Source organism: Sceloporus occidentalis, unplaced genomic scaffold, assembly GCF_023333645.1.
Source record: "Sceloporus occidentalis isolate IW3139 unplaced genomic scaffold, rSceOcc1.0.p SCAF_21, whole genome shotgun sequence".
NCBI lineage: Eukaryota > Metazoa > Chordata > Lepidosauria > Squamata > Phrynosomatidae > Sceloporus > Sceloporus occidentalis.
Window position 1 is genome coordinate 7,144,830 of NW_028317001.1, and position 25,030 is coordinate 7,169,859.

A 25,030-nucleotide genomic window follows, 5' to 3' on the forward strand; every position below is an offset into this window, starting at 1 on the left:
TAGTGTTTATTTTAGCTGGGAGGAGAACGGTGTTTCCATCTGCGAATGCGTGAGTAGGCAAATACATCTTTATTTATTTTACTATTTGTGGGTTTATTCCCTCGTTTTTATCCAAGTGGAAGGGAGAAATTAAAACAATTCCCTTATTCTCTGTATTCCTGCATGGCAGAAAGGAAGGTTCATATCCACATCTCAGATTACTTTTTAACGTATATTCCACGCCATCACATTAGCGCAGGGATTGCGCCGGGGCTTTAATCTGGAGGCAGCCATTTTGTTTTAGCCTATTATCCGAAAGAAATCCTATTAGAGGAAAACTAATCGGTGTTCCTTACGTTCTCTCTTTGGCGGAAGGGGATTTTGGGTTTTCTGAGTCAACAAAGGGACGCGAGAAAGGAAATATCGTACCTATATTTAAATAATGTCAATTATTATAGGGAATCCTGGGATTTGTGGTTTTTGGCTGGTGCCTCAACGAACTACACTCATCCCTCCTTACTTGTGGGTTTGATATTTGCGGATTTGATTAATATGTCCTCTCTAGGAATACCAAGGTCCTCTGGTGCAACTCTATGGTCAGCTTTAACTAAAAGTGGCACTGAAAGACCTAGAGATTCCTAGAGAGGACCCTCTACTAGGCCTTTGTAGCTCCTCCAGGGCAACTCTGTGGTCATCTTTAACTAAAAGTCACACTGAAAGACCTAGAGAGGACACTCTGCTAGGCCTTTGTAGCTCCTCCATTGCAACTCTATGGTCAACCTTTACTAAAAGTGGCACTGAGAGACCCAGAGATTCCTAGAGAGGACACTCTACTAGGCCTTTGTAGCTCCTCCATTGCAACTCTGTGGTCAATTTGAACTAAAAGTCCCACTGAAAGACCTAGAGATTATTCCTAGAGAGGACACTCTACTAGGCCTTTGTGGCTCCTCTAGTACAACTCTATGGTCAGCTTTAACTAAAAGTCGCACTGAAAGACCCAGAGATTACTAGAGAGGAAGGACACTCTGCTAGGACTTTGTAGCTCCTCCAGGGCAACTCTGTGGTCAGTTTGAACTAAAAGTCCCACTGAAAGACCTAGAGATTATTCCTAGAGAGGACACTCTACTAGGCCTTTGTGGCTCCTCTAGTACAACTCTATGGTCAGCTTTAACTAAAAGTCGCACTGAAAGACCCAGAGATTACTAGAGAGGAAGGACACTCTGCTAGGACTTTGTAGCTCTTCCAGGGCAACTCTACGGTCAACCTTAACTAAAGGTCACACTGAAAGACCTAGAGATTCCTAGACAGGACGGAATAGAATCACAGAACTGTTACTTCTTCACAGATATTTAGTCACTGTTTGGAACTGTGACTGGCTTGAATGCCAAACTGTGATTTTCAGTGACTGTGATTCATTCTGTTCTTGAGCTCCAAACTGTGATTTCACAGAACTGCTGCTTTTTCACAGATCACTGCTGGAACTCTGACTGACTGTTATAGCTATATAAATAATCAGTGTGTTAAAATGTATAAAACCCAGAAATTTAGGAGTCCTATTTGGAGGTTTTTTTCTCCAAAAAGTGACAGTATTGCAGAATGCAATTTATGTAAAAACAAGCTATTTTTCAAGACATCTAATTCCAACCTAAAGAAACATATGAAGAGCAAACATCCAACTGTTTGTATTGATGTTACCTTTTCAAAAACTATTTTGAATTCTTCTGATATTGTGGTAAGAAAAGTTGATTTATACATTGGCTTACTACTAAGGGCATAGCCAGGGAGGTCCAATGGGTCCGAACCCCTCAAAATATGTCAATTATTTTTATGTTATTTAAATAACATAAATACATATTTTAATATTACACAAATTAATTAAGAAATAAAAATACAGTAGTGGCCAGGTCACAGGAACCACTGAAATAACAGAAAATCAATGATTCAATCCTTTGTAGGTCAAAGGTGCTTCCACCTACCAGTCACAAGAGTAACTACTGCAAACAATTCTGTGATTCTGGATCAGTAGCAGCAGTATCACTGTAGTCTACAGATCACAGAAATCACAGAAAATCACAGTTTTGAATCACAGATATTTTAAAATCACAGTAACAGTTTTCACTGATATCTGTAAATCACATTTATTCTATTCTCTGCGTGACTCTACTAGGCCTTTGTAGCTCCTCCAGAGCAACTCTATGGTCAACTTTAACTAAAAGTCACACTGAAAGACCCAGAGATTCCTAGAGAGGACACTCCGCTAGGCATTTGTAGCTCCTCCAGCACAACTCTATGGTCAGCTTTAACTAAAAATGACCCTTTTGAGCCATTGACTTTAGGAAAGGAAAGAATGAAGGAGGGGAGGAAAAGGAGGAGAAGATGAGGAGGAGGAAAAGAGAGAGGATGCTCTCCCTGCTGCAAGGAGGCTTCTCCATCTCTTCCTTCTCCATCTCTTCCTCCCCTTTCTCTTTCTCTCCCTCCTTTTTCTCTTCCTCCGTCCCTTTCTCCCTTGCCTCTCCATCCTTCCTTCCCCTTCTCCTTCTCTCCCTCCTTTTTCTCTTTCTCCTTCCCTTCCTTCTCCATCCCAATGTGGCCCAGGGCCAAGGAAGGGCCAGAGAGGGCCAGGGCCGGCTCCTCCTCTTCCTCCTTCGTAGACTCTGGAGGGGAGAGGCTCCCTGCCTTCCCAGGGAAAGAGAGAGAGAGGAGGACCGCAGCAGCAAGGAAAGGAGGAAGGGAGGAAGGAAAGAAGGGGAAAGATCTTCCTCCTCTTTGCCCAGACGTCGCCCACCCTCCCAGGCCAGGCGCTTTCCTCTCTCCTTTCAATCCCTTCATCTCCTCTTTCCCTTCCTCCCTCCCTCTTTCCTCTCCTTCCTTCGACTCCCCTTTTCCTTTCCTTTCCTTTCCCCTTACCTTCCTCTCCTTTTTCCATCCTCTCCTCTCCTCTCTTTCCTTCCTGTCCTCTCCTTTTCCTTTCCTTTCCTTCCTGTCCTTTCCTTTTTCATTCCCCTCTTCTCCTTTCCTTTCCTCTCCTCCTTCCTTCCCTTCCCTTTCCCTCTCCTTTCCTATCCTTCACATCCCATTCCTCCTTCCTTCCCTTCCCTTTCCTTTCCTCTCCTTTCCATTGCTTCCCCCCTTCCTTCCCTTTCCCCTCTCCTCTCCTTCCTATCCCTTTCCTTCCCATCCTTTCCTCTCTTTTTCTCCTTCCTTCCCTCTTTCCTTTTCCCTTCCCTTCCCTTTCCTCTCCATCCCATCCCTTTCCTCCTTCCTTCCCCCTCCTTCCTTTCCCATCCTTCCTTCCTTCTCTCTTTCCTTTATTTTCTTTTCCTTCCCATCCCTTTTCTCTCCTTCCCTCCTTCCTTTCCTTTCTTTTCCTTCCCATCCTTTCCTTTCCTCTCTTCCTTTCCTCTCCTTCCCATCCCTTTCTTCCTTCTTCCCTTCTTCCCTTCCCTCTACCCTTCCTCCTTCCTTTTTCCTCTTCCTCTTCCCCAGGTTGGGAAGGAAGCCATGGCCCAGGTGGGCTCTTTCCAGGCCTGAAGGGGTCTTTTCCCAGCCAAAGGATGGAGGCGGCTGCCAGGAGAGGAGGAGGCTGGGGACCCCCCGAAGAGACCGTCCTGAGACCCCCATCTTTCAGGGGAACCCCCAGAAGCCCCCCATCATGGTGACCCAGGTCAGTTTGGGGAAATAGGACTACAAAACCCATCACCCTGATGGGTGTTTGGTCTCTTGGGCTTAGCAGAGGATGATGGGTTTATGGTCCATCCTTATTGGCAATGGATAACCCCAATTAAAATAGAATTGATGCAGTCTGACAATACTATTCTGGAATTTTACCACAGAGTTGCAATGGAGGACCTAGAGATTCCTAGAGAGGACAGTTCTCAAGGCATTTGTAGGTCCTCCAGTGTGATTCTATGGTCAACTTCTAGCAGATGTTGACCATAGAGTTGTGCTGGAAGACTTAGAGATTCCTAGAGGGAACACTTCCCTAGCCATTTGTAGGTCCTCCAGCAAGACTCTTCTGGAAGTAGACCATAGAGTTGTGCAGGAGGACCTAGAGAGGACACTTCTCTGGCCATTTGTAGGTCCTCCAATGCAATTCTATGGTCAGTTCCAGTGGATGTTGGCCATAGAGTTGCACTGGAGGACCTAGAGATTTCTAAACACTTCTCTAGACGTTTGTAGGCCCTCCAGCTTCTGCCAGACATTGACCATAGAGTTGCGCTGGAGGACCTAGAGATTCCTAGAGGGGTCACTTGCGCAAAGTGGATTGTGGAGGTTCGGTGCATTTTGGGGGGGGAGCTTGGCCGTCCTCTCTGACCTTCGCCACATCTCTCTCTCTCCTCTCTCCCCAGTGAACGACAAGATGGTGGATCAGAGCAACATCGAGTCAGCGGCGTCCAAGAGCATCCGCCCGTTCCGCTCAAGCGAGGAGTACCTCTACGCCATGAAGGAGGACTTGGCGGAGTGGCTCAACACGCTCTACGACCTAGACGTCCAGGTGGACAACTTCATGGATGTCCTGGAGACGGGCTTTGACCTCTGCCAGCATGCCAACAACGTCAACTGCATTGCGCAGGAGTTCCAGCAGTCGCGCCCATACGCCGCCACCATGCGCGTCCCCCAGAAGGAGGTGGTCTTCCAGTCCAAGAATGTGGTCCCGGGGTCCTTCGTGGCGCGGGACAACGTCTCCAACTTCATCCAGTGGTGCCGCCAGGAACTGGGCATCCAGGACGTCCTGATGTTCGAGACCAACGACCTGGTGCTCAGGAAGAACGAGAAGAACTTCGTCCTCTGCCTCCTGGAAGTCGCCAGGAAAGGCTCCAAGTTTGGGATGCTGGCGCCGATGCTCATCCAGATGGAGGAGGAGATTGAGGAGGAGATGCGAGGCGGAGTGTTCGAGGCAGCGGCAGCGGCGGAGAAGGCAGCGGCAAGACAGGATCCGGGGCCACAGTCACCCATCTGCGCCAACAGGACTCAGAGGATGATGACTCTCTGCGACCTCAAGAATTTGGATGAGTTGGTGAGTACTTCGCACTCGGCGCCATGCATCATGGCTCCTTCGTAAGTGTATTTTGGTTTTGCAGCTTTAGTGGTGGTCCTTCTCCTCTTCCTCCTAAATGTCTTTCCCCTTTTCCTACTTCTTCTCCTCCTCCGTCTCCTTCCCTTTCTCCTCCTCCATTTCCTTCTTCTCTTCCTCCTCCTCTTCCTCCTAATTCTCCTTCTCTTTCTCCTTCTCCTCTTCCTCTGAATTCTCTTTCTCCTTCTTCTCTTTCTCTTCCGTCTCCTTCTCTTTCTCCTCCATCTCCTTCTTTTTCTCCTAATTCTCTTTCTCCTCCTCCTCCTCCTCCTCCTTATACTCTCCCTTCTCATTTTCCTTGTCCTTCTCTTCCTCCTTCTTCCCTTCCTCTTCCTCCTCCATCTCCTTCTCTATTTCCTTCTTCTCTTCCTCTTCCTCCTTCTCCTTCCTCTCTTTCTCCTTTTTTGAGCTGTTTCGGGATTCAGTATTCATCTTCCGTCGCCAAGAGATTATCAGAAAGGCTTCTTTCCCTTGAAAAATATACGTATTTTGTTGGCCTTGTTCCTTTTATCAGTTCCAGTATATCTTGAGCTTCTTCCCCCACAAAATGTTCCCATTGTGACTCGACGCATGAATCATTGTATTGTTGTTGCGGTTAGAGGGCAAAAATCATGATGAGGCCTGAGTTCGAATCCCCGCTTAGCCAAGAAACTCCCTTCTGTATGTGTGTGTTTTAAAACTGCTTCCAGCAGAAGCTGACTATAGAGTTGAACTGGAGGACCTACAAATGCCTAGAGAAGCGTTCTCTCTAGGAATCTGTAGGTCCTCCAGTGCAACTCTATGGCCGACGTCCAGCAGAGATTGACCATAGAGTTGCACTGGAGGACCTACAGATGCCTAGATATTTCCTTTATGGGACTCTTAACTTATATGGGGACCCCATTGATTGTTTCATAGGGTTTTCTTAGGTAAGGAAGGAAATATATTGACTGGTCTTCCCTCCAAAGGCTATCCGGGGCCAATCCTGCTTAGCTCCCAAGATCAGATGGGAATTTGGTGGCTATATATCTGTGTCTGTATATGTGTGTGTGTGTGTGTGTGTATCTATCTATCTATCTATCTATACACACATTATTATTATTATTATTATTATTGTACATACACATAATATTATTATTATTATACATACACATAATGGGGACCCCATTAATTTTTGTAGGGTTTTCTTAGTTCCAGGGAGACTCAGAGGTGGTTTGGCCATTTCCTTCCTCTGCTTTAATTAAAGCTGATGGGAATTGCAATCCAAAATCATCCCATGTCCCTGTGTTTTAGCGAAGCCACCAAGCCATGCTTCCCTCACGCGTTGCAAAGCACTTTTGGGGTTGTCCATGCGCCCATTTGCGGCATGCGTTTTCTTTTTAGGGTTTTGCTCATAGCATAGAGGCGAATCCTCCAAAACTATCATTCCCAGGTGGTTGTTTTGGGAGACGTGGCTCCCCTCCTCCTCCTCTTGGCAGTCTCAAAATGAACACCTTTGGATAATAAATTGCCTTTGGATAATAAATTGCCGGCTTTATCCTTAGCTCCAGACTCCTTTGCAAGTGGAAACCCGTTGTGAGGTGTGACTCACAAAACATCCCTTTCAGACAAACTGGGTAGATACCTTTTTGCTTTCGAAGGGCCATAAAAAGTTTCATTATCTTGGAAAACAAACTGTTGCTCTCTGTATTCCTGCATGGCAGAAGAGCAGGGTTGCAAAGGCTGGCCCTTTAGGATCCCTTCCAACTCTAGGAGCCTATGTATTCTATGCTTTGTGTGTGTTGTATTTACAATGCTGCTCCCAGATGTGCTTGTATATGTGTGTGTGTATATATTGACCATAGAATTGCACTGGAGGAGCTACAAAGGCCTAGTAGAGCATCCTCTCTAGGAATCTCTAGGCCTTTCAGTGCCATTTTTAGTTTAAGTTGACCATAGAGTTGCCCTGGAGGAGCTACAAAGGCCTAGTAGAGTGTCCTCTCTAGGAATCTCTGGGTCCTCCAACCCTGCTCCCATATGCATATCTCTTTATATATATCTATGTCTATATCTCTATATATTCCCCATCCTGCTCCCAGATGGTATATCTAACATATCTCTCTATATCGATATCTATCTATTTCCAACCCTGCTCTCAGATCTGCATATATATATATATATATATACACACACACACACACACACACACACACACACACACCTTTATCTCTATATCTATATCTACATCTGTTTTCAACCCTGCTCCAAGATGTATGTGTGTGTGTGTGTGTGTGTGTGTTTTCCATCCCTGCTCCCAGATATGGCTGCATTGCATCTGGATTATGGGCAGAATAGCAGTGTCTGACCTCTTTTGACTCCATAATCTAAAAGCCTTTTTAATTTAAACCTCCTTCCCTGCCCTGGTTCCTCGCTAAGTCCCTTGACTCAAGGCAAGGAGGCTGGCCGGACGTCCAGACGTCCAGCAGAAAGTGACCAAACCCTTCCATGCCAAAGAGCAGGACGATGGGAGGCCAAGGCAGAATTGGCACAAAATGTGGTATCAGAGGGGGGGCACAAAAGATTTGGCATCCATAGGACCTTTGCTTGCCCTTCCAGATTTATTATTCTATATATTCCTGCATGGCAGAAGGAGGGTTGGACTATATGGCCTTTAGTAGTCCCTTCTGATTCTAGGATCCTATGTATTCCTCTATGGCAGAAGGAGGATTGGACTATATGGCCCTTAGTAGTCCCTTCCGACTCTAGGATCCTATGTATTCCTGCATGGCCGAAGGAGGATTGGACTATATGACCCTTAGTAGTCCCTTCCGACTCTAGAGTCCTATGTATTCCTGCATGGCAGAAGGAGGGTTGGACTATATGACCCTTAGTAGGCCCTTCCGACTCTAGGGTCCTATGTATTCCTGCATGGCAGAAGGACGGTTGGACTCTATGGCCCTTAGAAGTCCCTTCCATCTTTATTATTCTATGTATTCCTGCATTGCAGAAGGAGGGTTGGACTATAGGGCCCTTAGAAGTCCCTTCCATCTTTATTATTCTGTGTATTCCTGCATGGCAGAAGGAGGGTTGTGTAGCCAAGGGTCCGTTAGGGGAATTTTATTATTATTGTTATTAGCTCAAATATTGCAAGAGGAGGGCCTGCTACGACGGCCCGTACAGAATCGTCTCCCAATATATATACGGAGTAGACCAGGGGATCCCAATAAGTAAAGCTGAGATGGATTTCTAGAATTAATAACCAATTTATTTATAAGGGGAAAAACACATACGATCCACTAGCATACACACACACATACAAGGCTCAGGAAAAGCATAGGTTAGCATGGAATAGGATTTTAGGCATCACTGGGGTGATACGTACCAGAATGTAGACTCCCTCCAGGAATCCAAATGGAATATGATGAGGATGGCATGAGGCTCAGCCATGGAATGACTGGCCAGGAGCCAGGAGCCAGGAGCCAGGTCAGGGTTCAAGGGGACAGAGCTTCCCCCTGAAGTCCAGACTGGCCCCACGAACAGGCAAATCTGATGATATTTATAGGCAAAATCTTGCTTCTGGCAAAGGTGCTTGATAGTGAGAACAAAGGTGTTTATTTACTTTCTTTTCACCTGGATATCCCTGTCTGATTGTCTTAGTGGTCTTAAGCTGCTCGGACAACAGACCTGGGGAGGGGGCAAAAGCCTCAGGCAAGGCAAATATTTGCTCTTCCTGGTCCTATGATAATCCTCTTATGCGACTCTCTAGATATGATGACGTGGGTGCCCCTCAGGGGTGTGTGTACATGTCCTCATGCCTTGCTGGCAATGGTGGACAGGCTATTAGAGTTCATCTAGGGGTCATTAAGGGCTATCATTTATACCAAAATTTATATGAAGCAGCATGGGTAACAGTTGGACTCTATGGCCCTTAGAAGTCCCTTCCATCCTTATTATTCTATGTATTCCTGCATGGCAGAAGGAGGGTTGGACTCTATGACCCTTAGTAGTCCCTTCCAACACTAGGATCCTATGTATTTCTGCATGGCGTTTTAGTTCCTTTCTAACTCTAGGATTCTTTTTTTCATGGAAGGAAGGAAGGAAGGAAGGAAAGAAAGAAAGAAAGAAAGACACAATGCTTTCAGGCCTCCTAGGAAGAAGAAAGGGTTTTCATGTGGCAAATCTGGAAGCGATTGCCTCCTGCCATGCAGGAATACATAGAACACTAGAGTCAGTGGCTCCATGCGGCAGATGTTATAACAGCTGGAGTCTAAAAATATGCGCTTCCCTTCGCCCCTTCTTTCGGGTGCTGGACTTGCGCCAGACGCCACAAATGCGCCAGTCTCTGCAGCAAAGCCAGGGATGCGCCAAATTATTTGCGCCTCGTTTATATTCAGCGTCGTCAACGGTTTTGCCTAATTGGTCCCGGCATTAATTAATCTCTTCATGCCAGGATTCTGGGAGTCGCTGCGAAGATGGATTTGCAAGTTTAGGACTAGGACTGGCCCTAATAATAATAATAATAATAATAATAATAATAATAATAATAATATAACAATAATTATAATAATATTCTCCTATTATTCTCTATGGGGAAGTATTTCCCAATGGTTCCCTATGGGTCACTATTCCCCTATTATTCTCTATGGGCAAATATTCTCCCATTATTCTCTATGGGTAAGTATCCTATTATTCTCTATGGACAGGAATTATCCTATTAATCCTATTAAAAGGGCAAATATAATAATAATAATAATAATAATAATAATAATAATATAGAATTTATTTGTAATTATTTATTTATTTATTTAATATTTATTTATACTTATTTATTTATACAATTAAAGGCTATTAGAGCATCTTACATTTTTTTAATTAGACATTTCCCTGCCATCATCATCATCATCATCATCATTATTATTATTATATTCTCTATGGGCAAGTATTCTATTAATACTACTACTAATAATAATAATAATGAATAATTTATTATTTATATGCCATTCTTCAGCCATTACAGGCTATCATCAGAGCAGCTTACATTTTTTATAAAGGTAAATAATTATTATATATTATTAATAATAATAATAATAATAATAATAATAATAATTCCCTATGGGCAAGTATTCTCCTATTATTCTCTAGGGGCAAATATTCTATTATTTTCTATGGACAGGTATTATCCTATTAATTTCTATGGGCAAGTATTATAATAATAATTATTATTATTATTGTTATGATTATTATTTATATGCCATTCTTCAGCCATTAAAAGCTATCAGAGCGTCTTACATTTTTAAAATTAGACATTTCCCTGCCCTTATTATTATATTATTATATTATTATTATATTATAATAATAATATTATATTATATTATATTATTGTTCTCTCTTATTCTAATATTTAGTTAGGCATTTTCCTGCCATTATTATTATAATTATATAAGAATATTATTATAATAAATATTATTATATTATATTATAATAATATTATTTTATAATAATATAATATTATATTATTATTATATTATAATGGGGTTGTTCCCACTTAAGATTTGAAACGATTTAAAATACAACGTTTTTAATAAAATCGATTCAAAATAACACTGTTCTTATCCCGCTATCCAAATCGCTTTGTTCATCATTCCCATCTGGTTATTTAAATCGAAGTTTTTACCTGCAAGCGTTCCTACTTGGCATGAAATCGGTGTTTAAATAAAGCGATTCTTCTCCTCCATACCTTATTTGGAGCTGTCAATCAATAGTACGTCAGAATGACGTAACGTTAATCCGGAATATTTGGAAGCGATTTATCTTTTGGCATCGTTTCCATTTCATTGACTGTTTGTGAATTTAGCGAATTTAGGAAAGCGAATTTAGGAAACCCAAGCTCTTTCCAGAGGAACTATGGGATAGGTTTTCCATGACAGCATCCCCTCTTCCTGTCTCCCAAGACAGCCAGGGAGAATCCCTTCAGAGAGCCCAGAGATCAATGGGGGAGGCTTCTGGCAAAGCGAAGCTCTTTCCAGAGGAACTATGGGATAGGTTTTGGAGGGCAGCATCCTGTCTCCCAAGACAGCCAGGGAGAATCCCTTCAGAGAGTACAGAGATCAATGGGAGAGGCTTCTGGCAAAGCGAAGCTCTTTCCAGACGAACTATGGGAGAATCCCTTCAGAGAGCCCAGAGATCAATGAAGGAGGCTGCTGGAAAAGCAGGGAGGGAGCACTCTTCCCAAAGATTCTCTTTCCAGGGTTGGAGGAGAAGGCAGATTCCATTTGAGAAATGGAGGGAGAAAGGCTCTATCCCCCCCCGCATTGATCAGAGCCCTTCCCTGCCTGGGCGAGATCAGATGCCTCCTCGCGAGGAGCCTTCCCTTCCCTGCCTGGGCGAGATCAGAGCCCAAGCGGGCAGGGAATGCCTCTTCGAGAGGAGCCTTCCCTTCCTGCCTCTCCTCCGTTAGAAATGGGCTCTCCCCACACAGAGGGGAGGTTGCAATCCACCGGGGGAAGCCTTGAGCAGCCGGGACTTCAGGTGTTTAAAGCGCTGAAGAGATTAAGCGCCTGTAAACCATTAAAATAAAAAATAAAAATAATCCTTATCTCTTATTGAAAGACCACAGCGGACAAAGGGGTGAGGGAAGCAAAAATGGCGACAGCCAGACGGATGGGGACAGAAAGGGCAACTCCCCCAAGGACAGCCCCATCGCACTCCGCTCCTCCCATTCATCTAACGCAATTTCAAAGGCTGTCGTTCCTATTTAAATGCTCCGGTTCCTAACTCGAATCAAGGGAAAAACGTAGGTCGGACCCTAGTGTTTTTTTAACACGCGTTAAATGAGGAAAACTCAATTTAAATTTTTATCCCGCTCTACGATTCGATTTGTAGTGGGGACGATTGCGGGTTGCTCTAGAACCGTTCTAGGTTTAAATCGGATCCTAATAGGAACGCCACTCCTTGGATTCGATTTAGAACGCGGGGTTTCACCTAGTGGGAACAACCCCAAAATAATATTATTTTTATATTCCATTATTCTCAATGGGCAAATATTCTCCTATTATTCTGTATGGGCAAGTCTTGCCATTTATTTTAATACATCCCCTTTTGAAGGAACTGAATAATTGCACACTTTGCTGCATGCGCACATTTGCAGGCAATTTTTGCACACCTTTGCATACACTTTGTGCAAGCTTTGCATGCTTCAGGGCTGGAAACTTAATTGGAAATGCAGATATAATATAAATATATATGGATGGGTATATCTCCAGCCTTATCTGCATTTGCTTTCCTTTGCGATGCCAATGGGGCGATTTAATAGGAAATGTAAATATATAAAAGCTGGTCCTAATTAAAGCAGGAATTGGTGGGAACTCGTTAATTCAACATTTGCATAACAGACAATGATTCGGTGGTTCTGGTTACTTAAATTTGCGGATGGCATTAAATTAGGAAGGGTTGCACCCTATGTCCCTTAGTAGTCCTTTCCATCTTTATTGCTCTCTGTATTCCTGCATGGCAGAAGGTGGGTTGGACTATAGGGCCATGAGTAGTCCCATCTTTATTATTCTATGTATTCCTGCATGGCAGAAGAGGTTTGGACCATATGGCCCTTTGTACTCCCTTCCGACTCTAGGATTCTATGTATTCCTGCATGGCAGAAAACTGTTTCCCTGCATTTAGAAGCCTAGCCTCTCATGGCATTGAGCCAGTTCCTTGGAAAGCTTGCCAAGGGTTCAACAACGGCCACTTCTGTGTCCGTTTTTTTGGGCCTGGAGACAGAGTGTCCATTGAGCATCCATCCCTTTGGCCGCTGTCCTGACATTGTGTGCGAGTGACCAATGCAACCCCTGAAACCGCCGGAATGGAGCCGCTGCTTCTGATGACCGCTTGGGCCTTTACCCAAGGCAACAAATAACAATTGCTCTGCGTTGTGTTTTAACTGTGGGTTTGTGCGTTTTTAATTTGTTGGGAAGAAAATCATAATTATTATTATAATTGTAATTATTAAATTTTATAATAATAATAATAATAATAATAATAATAATAATAATAATAATTTATAGAATTTATAAAATGTATAAAAATTATGATGATAATAAATTAAATTTTATAATAATAATAATAATTTGAAATAATTTACAAAATGTATAGTTTTATATTAATAATTAATTTATAAAATGTGTATAATAATAATAATGTATAATAATTTGTAATAACTTATAAATAATAATAATTATTATAATAATTTATAATTTTATAAAATGTATAAAGATTTATAATAATAATTAAATTTATATAAAAATAATTTATAATTAAATAAAAATAATTCATAAAATGTATATAATAATTATAATAATTAATAATTATTAATAATTACAATTTCTTAACTTTTATAATTATAATTTATAAAAATTTATAAAATTTATAAAGATTTATAATAATTATAAATTAAATTTTGTAATAATAATTTATTATAATTTATACAATTTATAAAAATATAATTAATTACATTTTATATTAATTAATGCTATAATAATAATAATGTATAATAATAATGTATAATAATTTATACAATTTATAAAATATAATAATTATTATATAAATTTTATAATTTATAAAAATTATTATTAATAATAATTCATAATAATAATAATCATAAAATTTATAAAATATAATAATTTACAATAATAATTAAATTCTATAACAATAATAATTTATAATTTATAAAAATTTAATAATAATAATAAATATAATAATTCATAATAATAATTAAAATGTAAATGATAATAATTATTAAAATATATTAAAAATTTGAAACCTGCCTCAGACAGCATTAAGAGCCCAAATATTTGGAGAAATAAATTATTATTATTATTATTATTATTATTATTAATTTTCCCAAATATTTGGGATCTTATTGCTGTCTGATTCGTATCAAACTTTTCCAAGGCTCTGTGCATAGTTTTAATCGCATTCTTTTAATGCATTTTTTAAAATTAAAAATTTAAATTTTGCAAACCGGATTTTAATTTTGTGATATTGAATCCTATTATTTCTCGTTTCAGACTCTGGAGCAGCAGGAAAAAAGCTCGCTCCTTCCAAACAGTTTCTCTAATGTTGGTTGCAAAGCAAAACAATGTAATAATAATAATAATAATAATAATAATAAATGTTATTTCCTTTCTTTCTTTGTTACTCCGCAGGTGAGGGAGATCCTGGGCCACTGCACCTGTCCCTCTCAGTTCCCGATGGTCAAGGTTTCAGAAGGCAAATACAAAGTGGGAGACTCCAACGCCCTCATCTTCGTCCGGGTAATTAGACGTCTTTAACGACCCTTTCCTCCTCTTATTATACATAGGAATACATAGGATCCAAACCATCTTCCATGCAGGAATACGTATCTGCCATGCAGGAATACATAGGAACCAAACCACCTTCAAAAACGCCTTTGCTTTAATATAATTTATTTTTATATTATATATTTATATTTATATATTTTATTATATATTTATATTAATATATTTATTTTATATATATATTTATATTTTATATTTATATTAATATGTTTATTATATATATATTTATTTTTATATATTATATATTTATATTTATATATTTATTTTATATTTATATTTATTATATTTATTTTTATATATTATGTATTTTATAATATATATTTATATATTATATATTTCATATATATATATATATATATATATATATATATATATTTATACATTATATATTTATTCTATGTATTCCTGCATGACCTCTCTTCCTTTCCATCCCGTAAAAGGTCCTGAGGAGCCATGTCATGGTTCGCGTTGGCGGCGGATGGGACACGCTGGAGCATTACCTTGATAAGCATGACCCTTGCCGATGCACCTCCTTAGGTGAGTCTGGGGGTGTCGGTGGGACCCCTTTTTTAGCTCAAGATGGCGTACGGGGGCTGGCCGCCTCCGTCCACTCATTTCAACTCTCGTTTTTAGCGCACCGTCTGACGCAGACGCGGGGCTTCGGATTCTCCCCGCAGAAGATGGCCACCCCGGGCAGTCAACCGTCCAGTCCTGGCATCCAGCGTCGGGCCGAAGCCATGGGTCACCCCCGGTTCTGGGAGAAGCGGCTCCCGGCCGGAGGGGACGCCAGTCACTCCAAGGGGCTCCATCCTGGATGTCCGGTGAAGGGACCCAGGGACTCCACGCCTCCCAGACACGTGTCCGGCTCCACGCCGATCCCAGGCCATGATGGGGGGTCCAGCAGGTCCAGAGCTGCTGGACACAGCTCCTCCGCTATCCCTTCCAGGGGGTCCGGGGCCGCGTGCGAATCCCGTGCCCCCAACAGCCTCAGGTAAAGAGCGCCCCGATATTATATATTTATAATATATATAATTTATTTATATAGTATTTATTTACACACACACTCACACGCACACACATATATTTATATATATATATATATCTAATAGTTATACATTCTATCTATATATCTTTATATATTTATATTTATATAATAAATTTATGTGATATATTTCTATATCTATATATTGTATTTATATAATATATTTGTTTATATAATATATATTTATATATTTATTTATATAATATATTTATGCGATATATATTTACATATATATGTGTATATATAAATATATATATATATATATATAATATTTTATATAATATATTGATGTGATACATTTATATATATTAATATTTATTTATATTATATATATATATATTTATATATTATATTATATATATATTTATTATATGTTTATATTTATAATATATTTTATATTTTATATAAATATAGAATATTTATTCCATTTTCATTTAGACGATTTATTATTCATAGTCCATCATTTTTGACATTATGTATTATAATTAATGTGAAAAATGATAATTTATGTTATATTATATTATATTTATATATTATACATTTATATATTATTATATTGTATATTATATATTTAATATTTTATATAAAATATTTATTCCATTTTCATTTAAATGAGGATATATTATTCATATTCCACCAATTTTCACATGAATCATATTCTATCCATCAATCGATTGATCAATTGATCTGTCTATCTATCTACCTATCTATCTATCTAAGCAGTTTCACATTGTTTCCACTCCAGCTCCCTGCGACCGCACCGCCTGTCCGGCGACAGCGACTCTTCAGCATCCTCCATCCAGAGCGGGCCCTTGGGCCGGCGGCGGAATGACGACGCCATCTTGGCGCAACGTAAGGACCCCGGAAGACGCATCTCTGAGGGCTCCATCTTGCAATCCCGACCCGGCGCCAAGAAGCAGCTGGACGTTGGCCGCAGCCATTCCAGAGAACGGGCGCCATTGCTCAGGCCGTCGCCGGGGACGCGGAGGCGCAGTGTTGATGAATGCGGCGGCGCCAAGATGGAGAACGGGACCGGAAAGCCGATGGCTGCGGTCCAAAGCCATCATCCTCGAGCTCGCAGCCAGGAATCGGTGCTGCTTATCAGTCGCGGGAAAGATGGTCAACATTCATGGGCACGGGCCGAAGATGCGGCTGGATCCGGACGTTTCACTCATAGAGGTCACTTGGCTCCGGCTGGGTCCAGGAGTCCATCGCTGACCAACCAGCAAGGGTCTCTCCCTGCAACGAAAATAGTCAATGCCTCGCCAAGGGTCCGTGACGTCTCAACCTGCGTGCCCGACATTTTGGCGCAGGATTTCCGGACGCCGCTTCGTCTGGACCCTTCGCAGGAGCAGCAACTTTTCCGCCGCTTGGAAGAGGAGTTCCTGGCCAACTCCCAAATGATGGGTTTGGAGGAAGAGGAGGAAGAACCGGCGCAGTCCCTCAGACGCCATTGTGACGGCCCTCATGTTGCACAAACCGCGCCGGACCAGGGTGCCGCCGATTCGGCCTACTGTTCCTCCAGTTCATCATCTTCCTCCCTCAACTTCTTCACCAAGCATGGCCTCCAAGAGGAGTCCAAGAGGAATGCCGCCGCTGCGCAGACATCCGGCATTTCGGAAATTGCGCAACGGGTCGAGTTCGCCAATGGTTTGGCAGAGGCTTCGGAGGACGCTTGGTGGCCAAAGCTGGCTCTGTCCAGCTCCTCCAACGAAAGCAACGTGGGCCTGAGTGACTGCCACGAACAGTTAGCGACGTCCAAACCCGACCACGTGCCTTCTGTCGACAAGCCGAAACTGCGCCCTCAGATCAAACCGCGCACTGATTCGCAGCCGGACAAGACGCCATCCAAGATCCCGACACCGCGCAGCTACAAGGCTGCCATGGCGGCGGCGGCTGGACGTCCGTGGGCCTCCTTCCAGAACACCTTCTCGCCTTTTGTCGATCCGTCAAAAGCGGCGGAGTCCGGCGCAGCGGACGAAGATTCCTGGGCGTGATTGACGGACGCGGCTGGACAGAAGTGACCGCTGACCGTTACCCTGTTTTCCCCACTTCTGTTCACTTTCCTGCTGCTGCTGCCTTTGGAGACTGGGATATTTTTTGCTGCTGCTCCAAAATGGAGTCCGCGTTTGCGCGTTTCATACGGCAAAAGAGGGCGCTTCGTTATTTTTTTCCTTTGTTAACGGGGCTGGAGGATATATTTCAGGGGGAAGTCCTCAAGCACTGGAGACGCGGTGGCAGGTCTTTAACCGCCACGTGGCATTTGTTTTTCGCCGCCTTAATAATAATAATAATAAATTTTATTTCTACCCCGCCCTTCCATAGATATGATCAGGGCGGCCTACAAATTTTTAAAACATTTCAATACAGGATAAAAATTCAATATAACAGTTAAAAACATTACTACAAAAAACAGGAACAGGAAAACAATAGAATACACATGTCAAGGGCAAGGAAAAGGAGAAAATTAGTTTACATCGGTCCGGGGTCAAAAGGGAAAAAAAGAGGGCAGGAAAATAAACAGACAATCTAAGGTGGGAAAGCCAGCCGGAATAGATACGTTTTCAGTTGTTTCTTGAAGACAGCTAATGAGGCGGCGGAACGAAGCTCTGCAGGGAGCTTATTCCAGAGTGAAGGGGCAGCAATAGCAAAAGCCCTCTGTGATGTCCGTACAAAGTTAGACCTAGGGATCTCCGACAATTTAGTCCCGAAAGTTCTGAGTGTGCGAGGTGGATTATATGGGGAGAGGCGGTCCTCCAAGTACCCTGGGCCCAAGCCATTTAGGTCTTTATAGGTCAAAACCAACACCTTGTATTGAGCTCGGAAGCGAATAGGCAGCCAGTGAAGGTCTTTTAAAATAGGTGTTATATGGTCCGACCTGGAACTACCAGCGACCAATCTAGCTGCCATGTTCTGCACCAATTGCAGCTTCCGGGTTTGGTACAAGGGTTGCCCCATGTACAGCGCATTGCAGAAATCCAATCGAGAGGTTACCAAAGCATGTACAACAGATTCAAGGTCCTTTCGGTCCAGGTAGGGACGCAGCTGGCGTATCAGCCGAAGCTGATAACAAGCCCTCCTGACCGTCGCATCCACCTGAGAAGTTAACTGGAGCGACGAATCAAGGAGCACTCCCAAGCTGCACACCGAGTCCTTCAGGGGGAGCGTGACCCCATTCAGGACCGGGTGACAGATCTCACTACCCGAAACCGGGGAACCTATCACCAGTACTTCCGTTTTCCCTGGATTCACACTGAGTTTGTTCTTCCTCATCCAGCCCATTACCGACGCCAAGCAGGCATCTAGAGGAGAGATGCCATCCTTAGTTACTGCATCAGCCGGAGACATAGAGAAAATTATCTGGGTGTCATCAGCATACTGATAACACCACGCCCCATGTCTCCGGATGATCTCTCCCAGCGGCTTCATGTAAATGTTGAATAGCATAGGGGACAAAATCGCTCCCTGAGGGACACCAGATGTCAGGGCCTTCCTATCAGAGCGACAGTCCCCCAGCTCCACCATCTGGGATCTGCCCGAGAGGCAGGAACGGAACCACCGCAAAGCAGTGCCCCCAATTCCCAACTCCCTCAGGCGTCCCAGAAGGATACCATGGTCGATGGTTTCGAAGGCCGCTGAGATGTCCAAGAGCACTAACAGGGACACGCTCCCCCTGTTCATGCCCAGACGGAGATCATCAACTAAAGCGACCATGGCAGCCTCAACTCCATAGCCCGCCCGGAAGCCGGTTTGAAATGTGTCCAGAAAATCGGTGTCGTCCAAGATCGACTGAAGCTGGAAAGCGACTGCTCTCTCGATCACCTTCCCCAAAAAAGGCAGCAGCGAGATGGGCCTATAATTATTATGAAGCAAGGGGTCTAAGGAGGGCTTCTTAAGCAGGGGTTTAACCACTGCTAATTTTAATTTAGATGGAAACTGACCCTCACTTAGAGATGTGTTGATTATGCGATGCAACATAAGTCGCACCACATCTCCCCCCTAAGCTGTCAGCCATGAGGGACAGGGGTCAAGAGAGCAAGTCGTCCTCCTAACACTTCGGAGGATCCTGTCCACTTCATCGGTACTAACAAACTCAAAGTGATCCAGTATAACAGGGACCACGGACGCTTCAGACACCTCTCCTGCAGGATCTGCACAAATACTGGCGTCGAGATCAGCCCTTATCCGAGAGATTTTATCCGCAAAGAAGTTGTTAAAATCGTCGCAGCAGGCTTTAGATGACTCCAAAATAAGGCTCAGGGTGGGAGGGAGCCGAGTTAGCTCCCTCACAACCCTGAACAGCTCTGCCGGACGCGACTCTGCGGACGCAATACATGCAGCATAGAATGAATTCTTTGCTGCACCTATTGCCACTCCATAAGCTTTCAAATGAGAGCGAAGGAGTGTCCTGTCAGACAAGCGCTGATGTCTTTGCCATTTATGCTCTAGTCGTAGCGCGACCCGCTTCCTTTCCCTGAGATCTTCCGTATACCAGGGTTGTTTATTGGAAGCAGGCCGGAAAGGACGCTTGGGAGCGATACTGTGTATAGCCCTAGAGAGATTAGTATCCCAGGTGTCGGTTAGGGCATCAACAGAATCGCCGTCAGAACCAGTCGTATACCCCTCTAGGGCTTCTTGGAACCTTATGGGTTCCATCAGCCTTCGAGGGTGGACCATCCTAATAGGTCCACCACCCCCGGGAGGGTTAATGGTAGAAGCCTTGATTCTAGCCTCAACCAGGAAATGATCCGTCCATGACAAGGGAGAGACATTAGAGATCTCTACCCACGGAGCCTCCATGTCCGTACTGAAGATCACATCAAGAGTATTACCAGCACAATGTGTTGGCCCTGAGACTAATTGAGACAGGCCCATGGCTGTCATGGTAGTCATGAACTCCCGAGCCGCACCAGTTGGAATATCACTGGCCTCAAAAGGGATGTTGAGGTCCCCCAGGACAATAAGCCTAGGGGACTCCAACACCAGTTCCGAGACCAGCTGTGTCAGCTCGGCTAGGGAGTCTGTTAGTGCACGGGGTGGCCGGTAGACCAACAGAATCCCCAGACTGTCTCTGGCCTTCAGGGACAGGTAAATACATTCGATGTGATCTGTTTTCTGGACTGGGATCCTGGTTAAGGAGAGGATGTTTTTATGGACCAAGGCAACACCACCACCCCGCCCACCTAACCTGATCTGGTCCTTAACTGAGTACCCGGCTGGAAGGGCCTGGGCCCACACTGCCTCTCTCTCAGGCCCCAGCCAGGTCTCAGTAATGCACGCCAGGTCACAGCTTTTATCCTGTAGAAGATCATACATAATGTGGGTCTTATTTTTTATAGACCTGGCGTTGCATAGGAGCAGCAACAGGGTTTGTGGTACGACTGGGCTGACCCTCAGGCCTCTTTGGTTAGGAAAGTGGAAGGAAGGACAGATAGGTATCACACATCGATCTCTCCTTCCATTCAAACACCTATCCACATTCCTACCTCCATACCTCCCCTTGCCCCGCACAATCTCAATCGCGGCTCCCATTACATATGCATCCGCCACCACAGCTGGCCTCCCATATCCCATTCCCACCCTCAAATCTAATAATAACAAGCCTTGGCTCCGTCCAAAGGAACCTTGGGATTTGTAGTTTGAGAAGGGACTTGAATAAATGGAGAGAAGTTCAATTTGGTACCAATTTATCATATAATACAGTGGTGCCTCGGGTTACGAAATTAATTCGTTCCGCTGTCAATTTCGTAACCCGAAAGGCTTTCGCAAGCCGAATCCCCATAGGCGCTAATGGGGAAAAGCCGCTTTTTGGTGCGAAATCGCGCCGAAAAGCACCAAAAGTTTTTTCGTAACCCGAAAAAACTTTCTTAACCCGAAACAGTTTTTTTAAATTAATTTTTTTCGTATCCTGAAAATTTCGTAACCTGGGTAATTCGTATCCCGAGGTACCACTGTATAATGAATTATATTGCAATATTATTATTATTCCAAATATAGCATTTTATATATCCATTATTAATTCATGGATAATTAAAATAATAATTGTTTATTTATATTTTATATAAATGTATGTTATAATAATTATTAATATAATTATAATTATTAATAATAATAGTTTATTTATATTTCATATAAATTGTTTACAATAAATTATAACAATAATTATGATATATTTTTATAAATATATATAATATAAATTATTATTGTTAATAGAATAATTAATAATTATTTATATTTTGTATAAATATATATAATATAAATAATTATTATTAATATAATAGTTAATAATAGTTTATTCATATTTTATATATTTATATATAATATAACTATTATTATTATTAATTATTAATCTATTAATATATATATATATATATATATATATATATATGAAAATTATTATTATTATTATTATACACAAGATTTGGAACCATATCATTTAAACCTTCTAATCAACCTCTTTGGAGCATTTTAATTATCCATGAATTAATAACGCATATGTAAAAAGTCTTGCAGTTGAGATTATGATTATTAATTAATTAATTAATTAATTATGCTGGGGTTTATTCCCAAAAACACCAAATCCCATTATATGCAACTGATAATTAAAAAGGTGTCCCTTACATAAAAATGGCACACACACACACACACACACACATATATAAATCATTTTCACATGAAAATTGCCATTTTTATGTAATTAATTATATATATATATATATATATATATATATATTTCCATCTTCCATCCTTATTCCATCATTATATATTTTATATATTTATATAATATAAATAATTAATAATAATATTAATAATATTAATCTCCTTTGCTTATTTATTTTCTCTATATAATTTTATTTACATTTTAATAATGATGATGATGATGAGGTTTGAAGTTGCAGGGATCCTCCGGATGGAGCCACATCCAAGGAACCGCGACCCGACCGCCATAATGGCGCGGCGCAATTTTGCGTCCCGACTCTGTTGTAATCAATCAATTTATCACCTCCGTTGTTATTTCCCTAAGCCTTCCCAACCCCAATAGCACTTTTCGAGACCTCCGACCTCTTGATTATTGATTATAATAATATTGATTATTATTGATTATCAATCCGGACGCGTTTTGGCTTGGATCAAAGGGCTGCCGCCAGCGGAACATTGCACATTAAATTCCCGCTTCGGCGTTTGGGGACGCTGGTGCGCCCTCAAACCCGCCTCCCTCGTTTCCGAAGTACTGTAGCTGCGTTTAATTAATCTATGCATATTTAATAAAGAGTAATATTCCCAATTCCGACCCCATGAATGTAGTCGAAGCGGAAGAAGCTTTTTCGAACCCGGACAATAAAATGTAGACAAAGAACGCTGTTTGCATCCATGACTTTATTGCCTCGTCCGTATCTCAGGAAAAATGCGAAAAATCACTATTAATGTTTTTATTTAATATTTAATATTTTATTTATTATATTAAATCATATATTAAATTATAAAATATTAATATTTAATATTAGCAAAAAATTTAAATGCAAGCTTCGAAAACATTTAATATTCATTATTTTATTTATTTAATGTTAAATTAAATTATATATTAAATTATAAAATATATTAATATTTAATATTTGCAAAAAATTAAAATGCAAGCTTCAAAAACATTATTCAACATTATTTTATTTATTTAATGTTAAATTATATATTAAATTATAAAATATTATATTAATATTTGTGTAAAATATTGAATGCAATCTTCAAAAGCTACACCAGATTATTCTTCAGGAAAAATGGAGAAAATACTATTAACATTTTTTTTAATATTTATTATTTTATTTATCATATTTAAAGTTATATTAAATTTTATATTAAATTATAAAACATTCTATTAATATTTAATATTTGCAAAAATTATTGAAAGTTACCCTAGATTATTCTTCAGGAAAAATTCAGAAAAATAACATTTATATTTATTTATTATTTTATATCACATATTAAATTATAAAATATTAAAATAATATTTAATTATTTGCAAAATGTATTGAATGCAATCTTCAAAAACTACACTAGATTATTCTTCAAAAAAAAATTAAATGCAAGCTTCCCAAACTGCATTTAATATTTATTTATTATTTTATTATATTTTTATATTAAATTAAATTATAAATTACAAAATATTATACTATTAATATTTATTATTTCTAAATAAATATTTAAGGCAATCTTCAAAAACTGTATAGGAAAAATACAAAAAATATTAAACACAAGCTGCAAACCTACAATGGACTGTTCTTCAAGAAAAACACATTAATTTTTATTTAATATTTATTATTACATTTAATAAATTATATTAATCATATAATATATTAATACTTATTGTTGCTATGACTCTAGCTCTATTGAAAAGCCTGCTCTTCTTTGCCTTGTGCTGCCACCTGGTGGCTGACTCCAGGTACTGCAAAGTCTGCGAAGCCCATTGGCCACTGCTTCTTCCTTCTCCTGGGGACCCAGAGGCAGAGGTCCACCAGTTTTAGTGGGGAGCCTAGCAAAGAAGGCCACGCCCCTCAGAAACAGGCAGCCAATGGGAGCGGGAGGAGGTCCAGGTCAAGGGTTGGAGGCCACGCCCCCTCAGGGACCGCATAAGTCCCCATAGACTTCGCTTTCATTGAATGCGGCTCATAAAGGACATCCCTGATGCAGGGTACTGCACGCTCCATACTTAATATTAAATATTAAACCATATATTAAATTATAATATATATATATTAACATTTAATATTTATTGTAATATTTAATATTACATGAAATTATATAAAAATTATAAAGTATTAGATTAATATTTATTATTTCTAAAAATATATTTAATGCAATCTTAAAAAAACTACATAGGAGTCTTAATTAATTAATTAATCCAGAAAAATACAAAAAAAAAAAAATTAAATGCAAGCTGCATGAAAAATGTAAAAAATACTATTAATATTTTTATTTAAAATTTATGATTCTATTTAATATTATATTAAATTTTATAATAAATTATATTGTATTATTTATTTCTAAAAATATTTAATGCAATCTAAACTATTATTTTATTTTGCTTTATGTAATATTTATTTTTATTTGTTGTTTACTATAATATAATATATAATATATAATTATTATTATATTTGGTTTTTGCTAGGCTTGGTTTGTTGACTTGTGTTATTGTTTTCCCCCCTTAAATATATATTTATCTATATATTATATATTTATTATATATAAAGTGTCTGTGGCTAATAAAAATATTTAAAAATAAAATAGTTAAAGAAATAAAATAACATCCAATAAGGTCCAGTCTAATAAATAATATTTAATAAATAATAAAATAAATTATTTAAAAATAAAATAAAATAATTAAAACAATAAATAAATAAATAAATAAATAAAAATGTTTAAAAATAAAATAGTTAAAAATAAAATAAAATAAATAAATAACATCCAATAAGGTCCAGTCTGATAAATAATATATAATAAAATAAATTATTTAATTTATTTAAAAATAAAATAAAGAAAACAATAAATAAATAAATAAATAAATAAATAAATAAATAAATATAGTTAAATAAATAAAATCCCAGCATCCTATTAATCCTTAAGAAAGAAAGAAAT

The 25,030-nt window shown here is 40.0% G+C and overlaps 1 protein-coding gene across 2 annotated transcripts; it reads left to right on the forward strand.

Annotated features, from left to right (window-relative positions):
- Positions 1-20,322, forward strand: LOC149301510 (GAS2-like protein 1). Of its 2 annotated transcripts, none has more exons than XM_089484012.1 (6): positions 1-49; positions 4,329-4,996; positions 14,209-14,316; positions 14,802-14,898; positions 14,995-15,352; positions 16,149-20,322. In XM_089484012.1, exons 1-6 carry the CDS (start codon positions 46-48, stop codon positions 17,398-17,400), a joined length of 2,487 nt encoding a protein of 828 aa, XP_089340138.1. In that variant the 5' UTR covers positions 1-45; the 3' UTR covers positions 17,401-20,322. The 2 variants fall into 2 exon arrangements, with proteins under 2 accessions (XP_089340138.1, XP_089340139.1); XM_089484013.1 differs by lacking the exon at positions 1-49 and adding an exon at positions 2,688-3,643.
- The last annotated feature ends 4,708 nt before the right edge of the window (positions 20,323-25,030 follow it).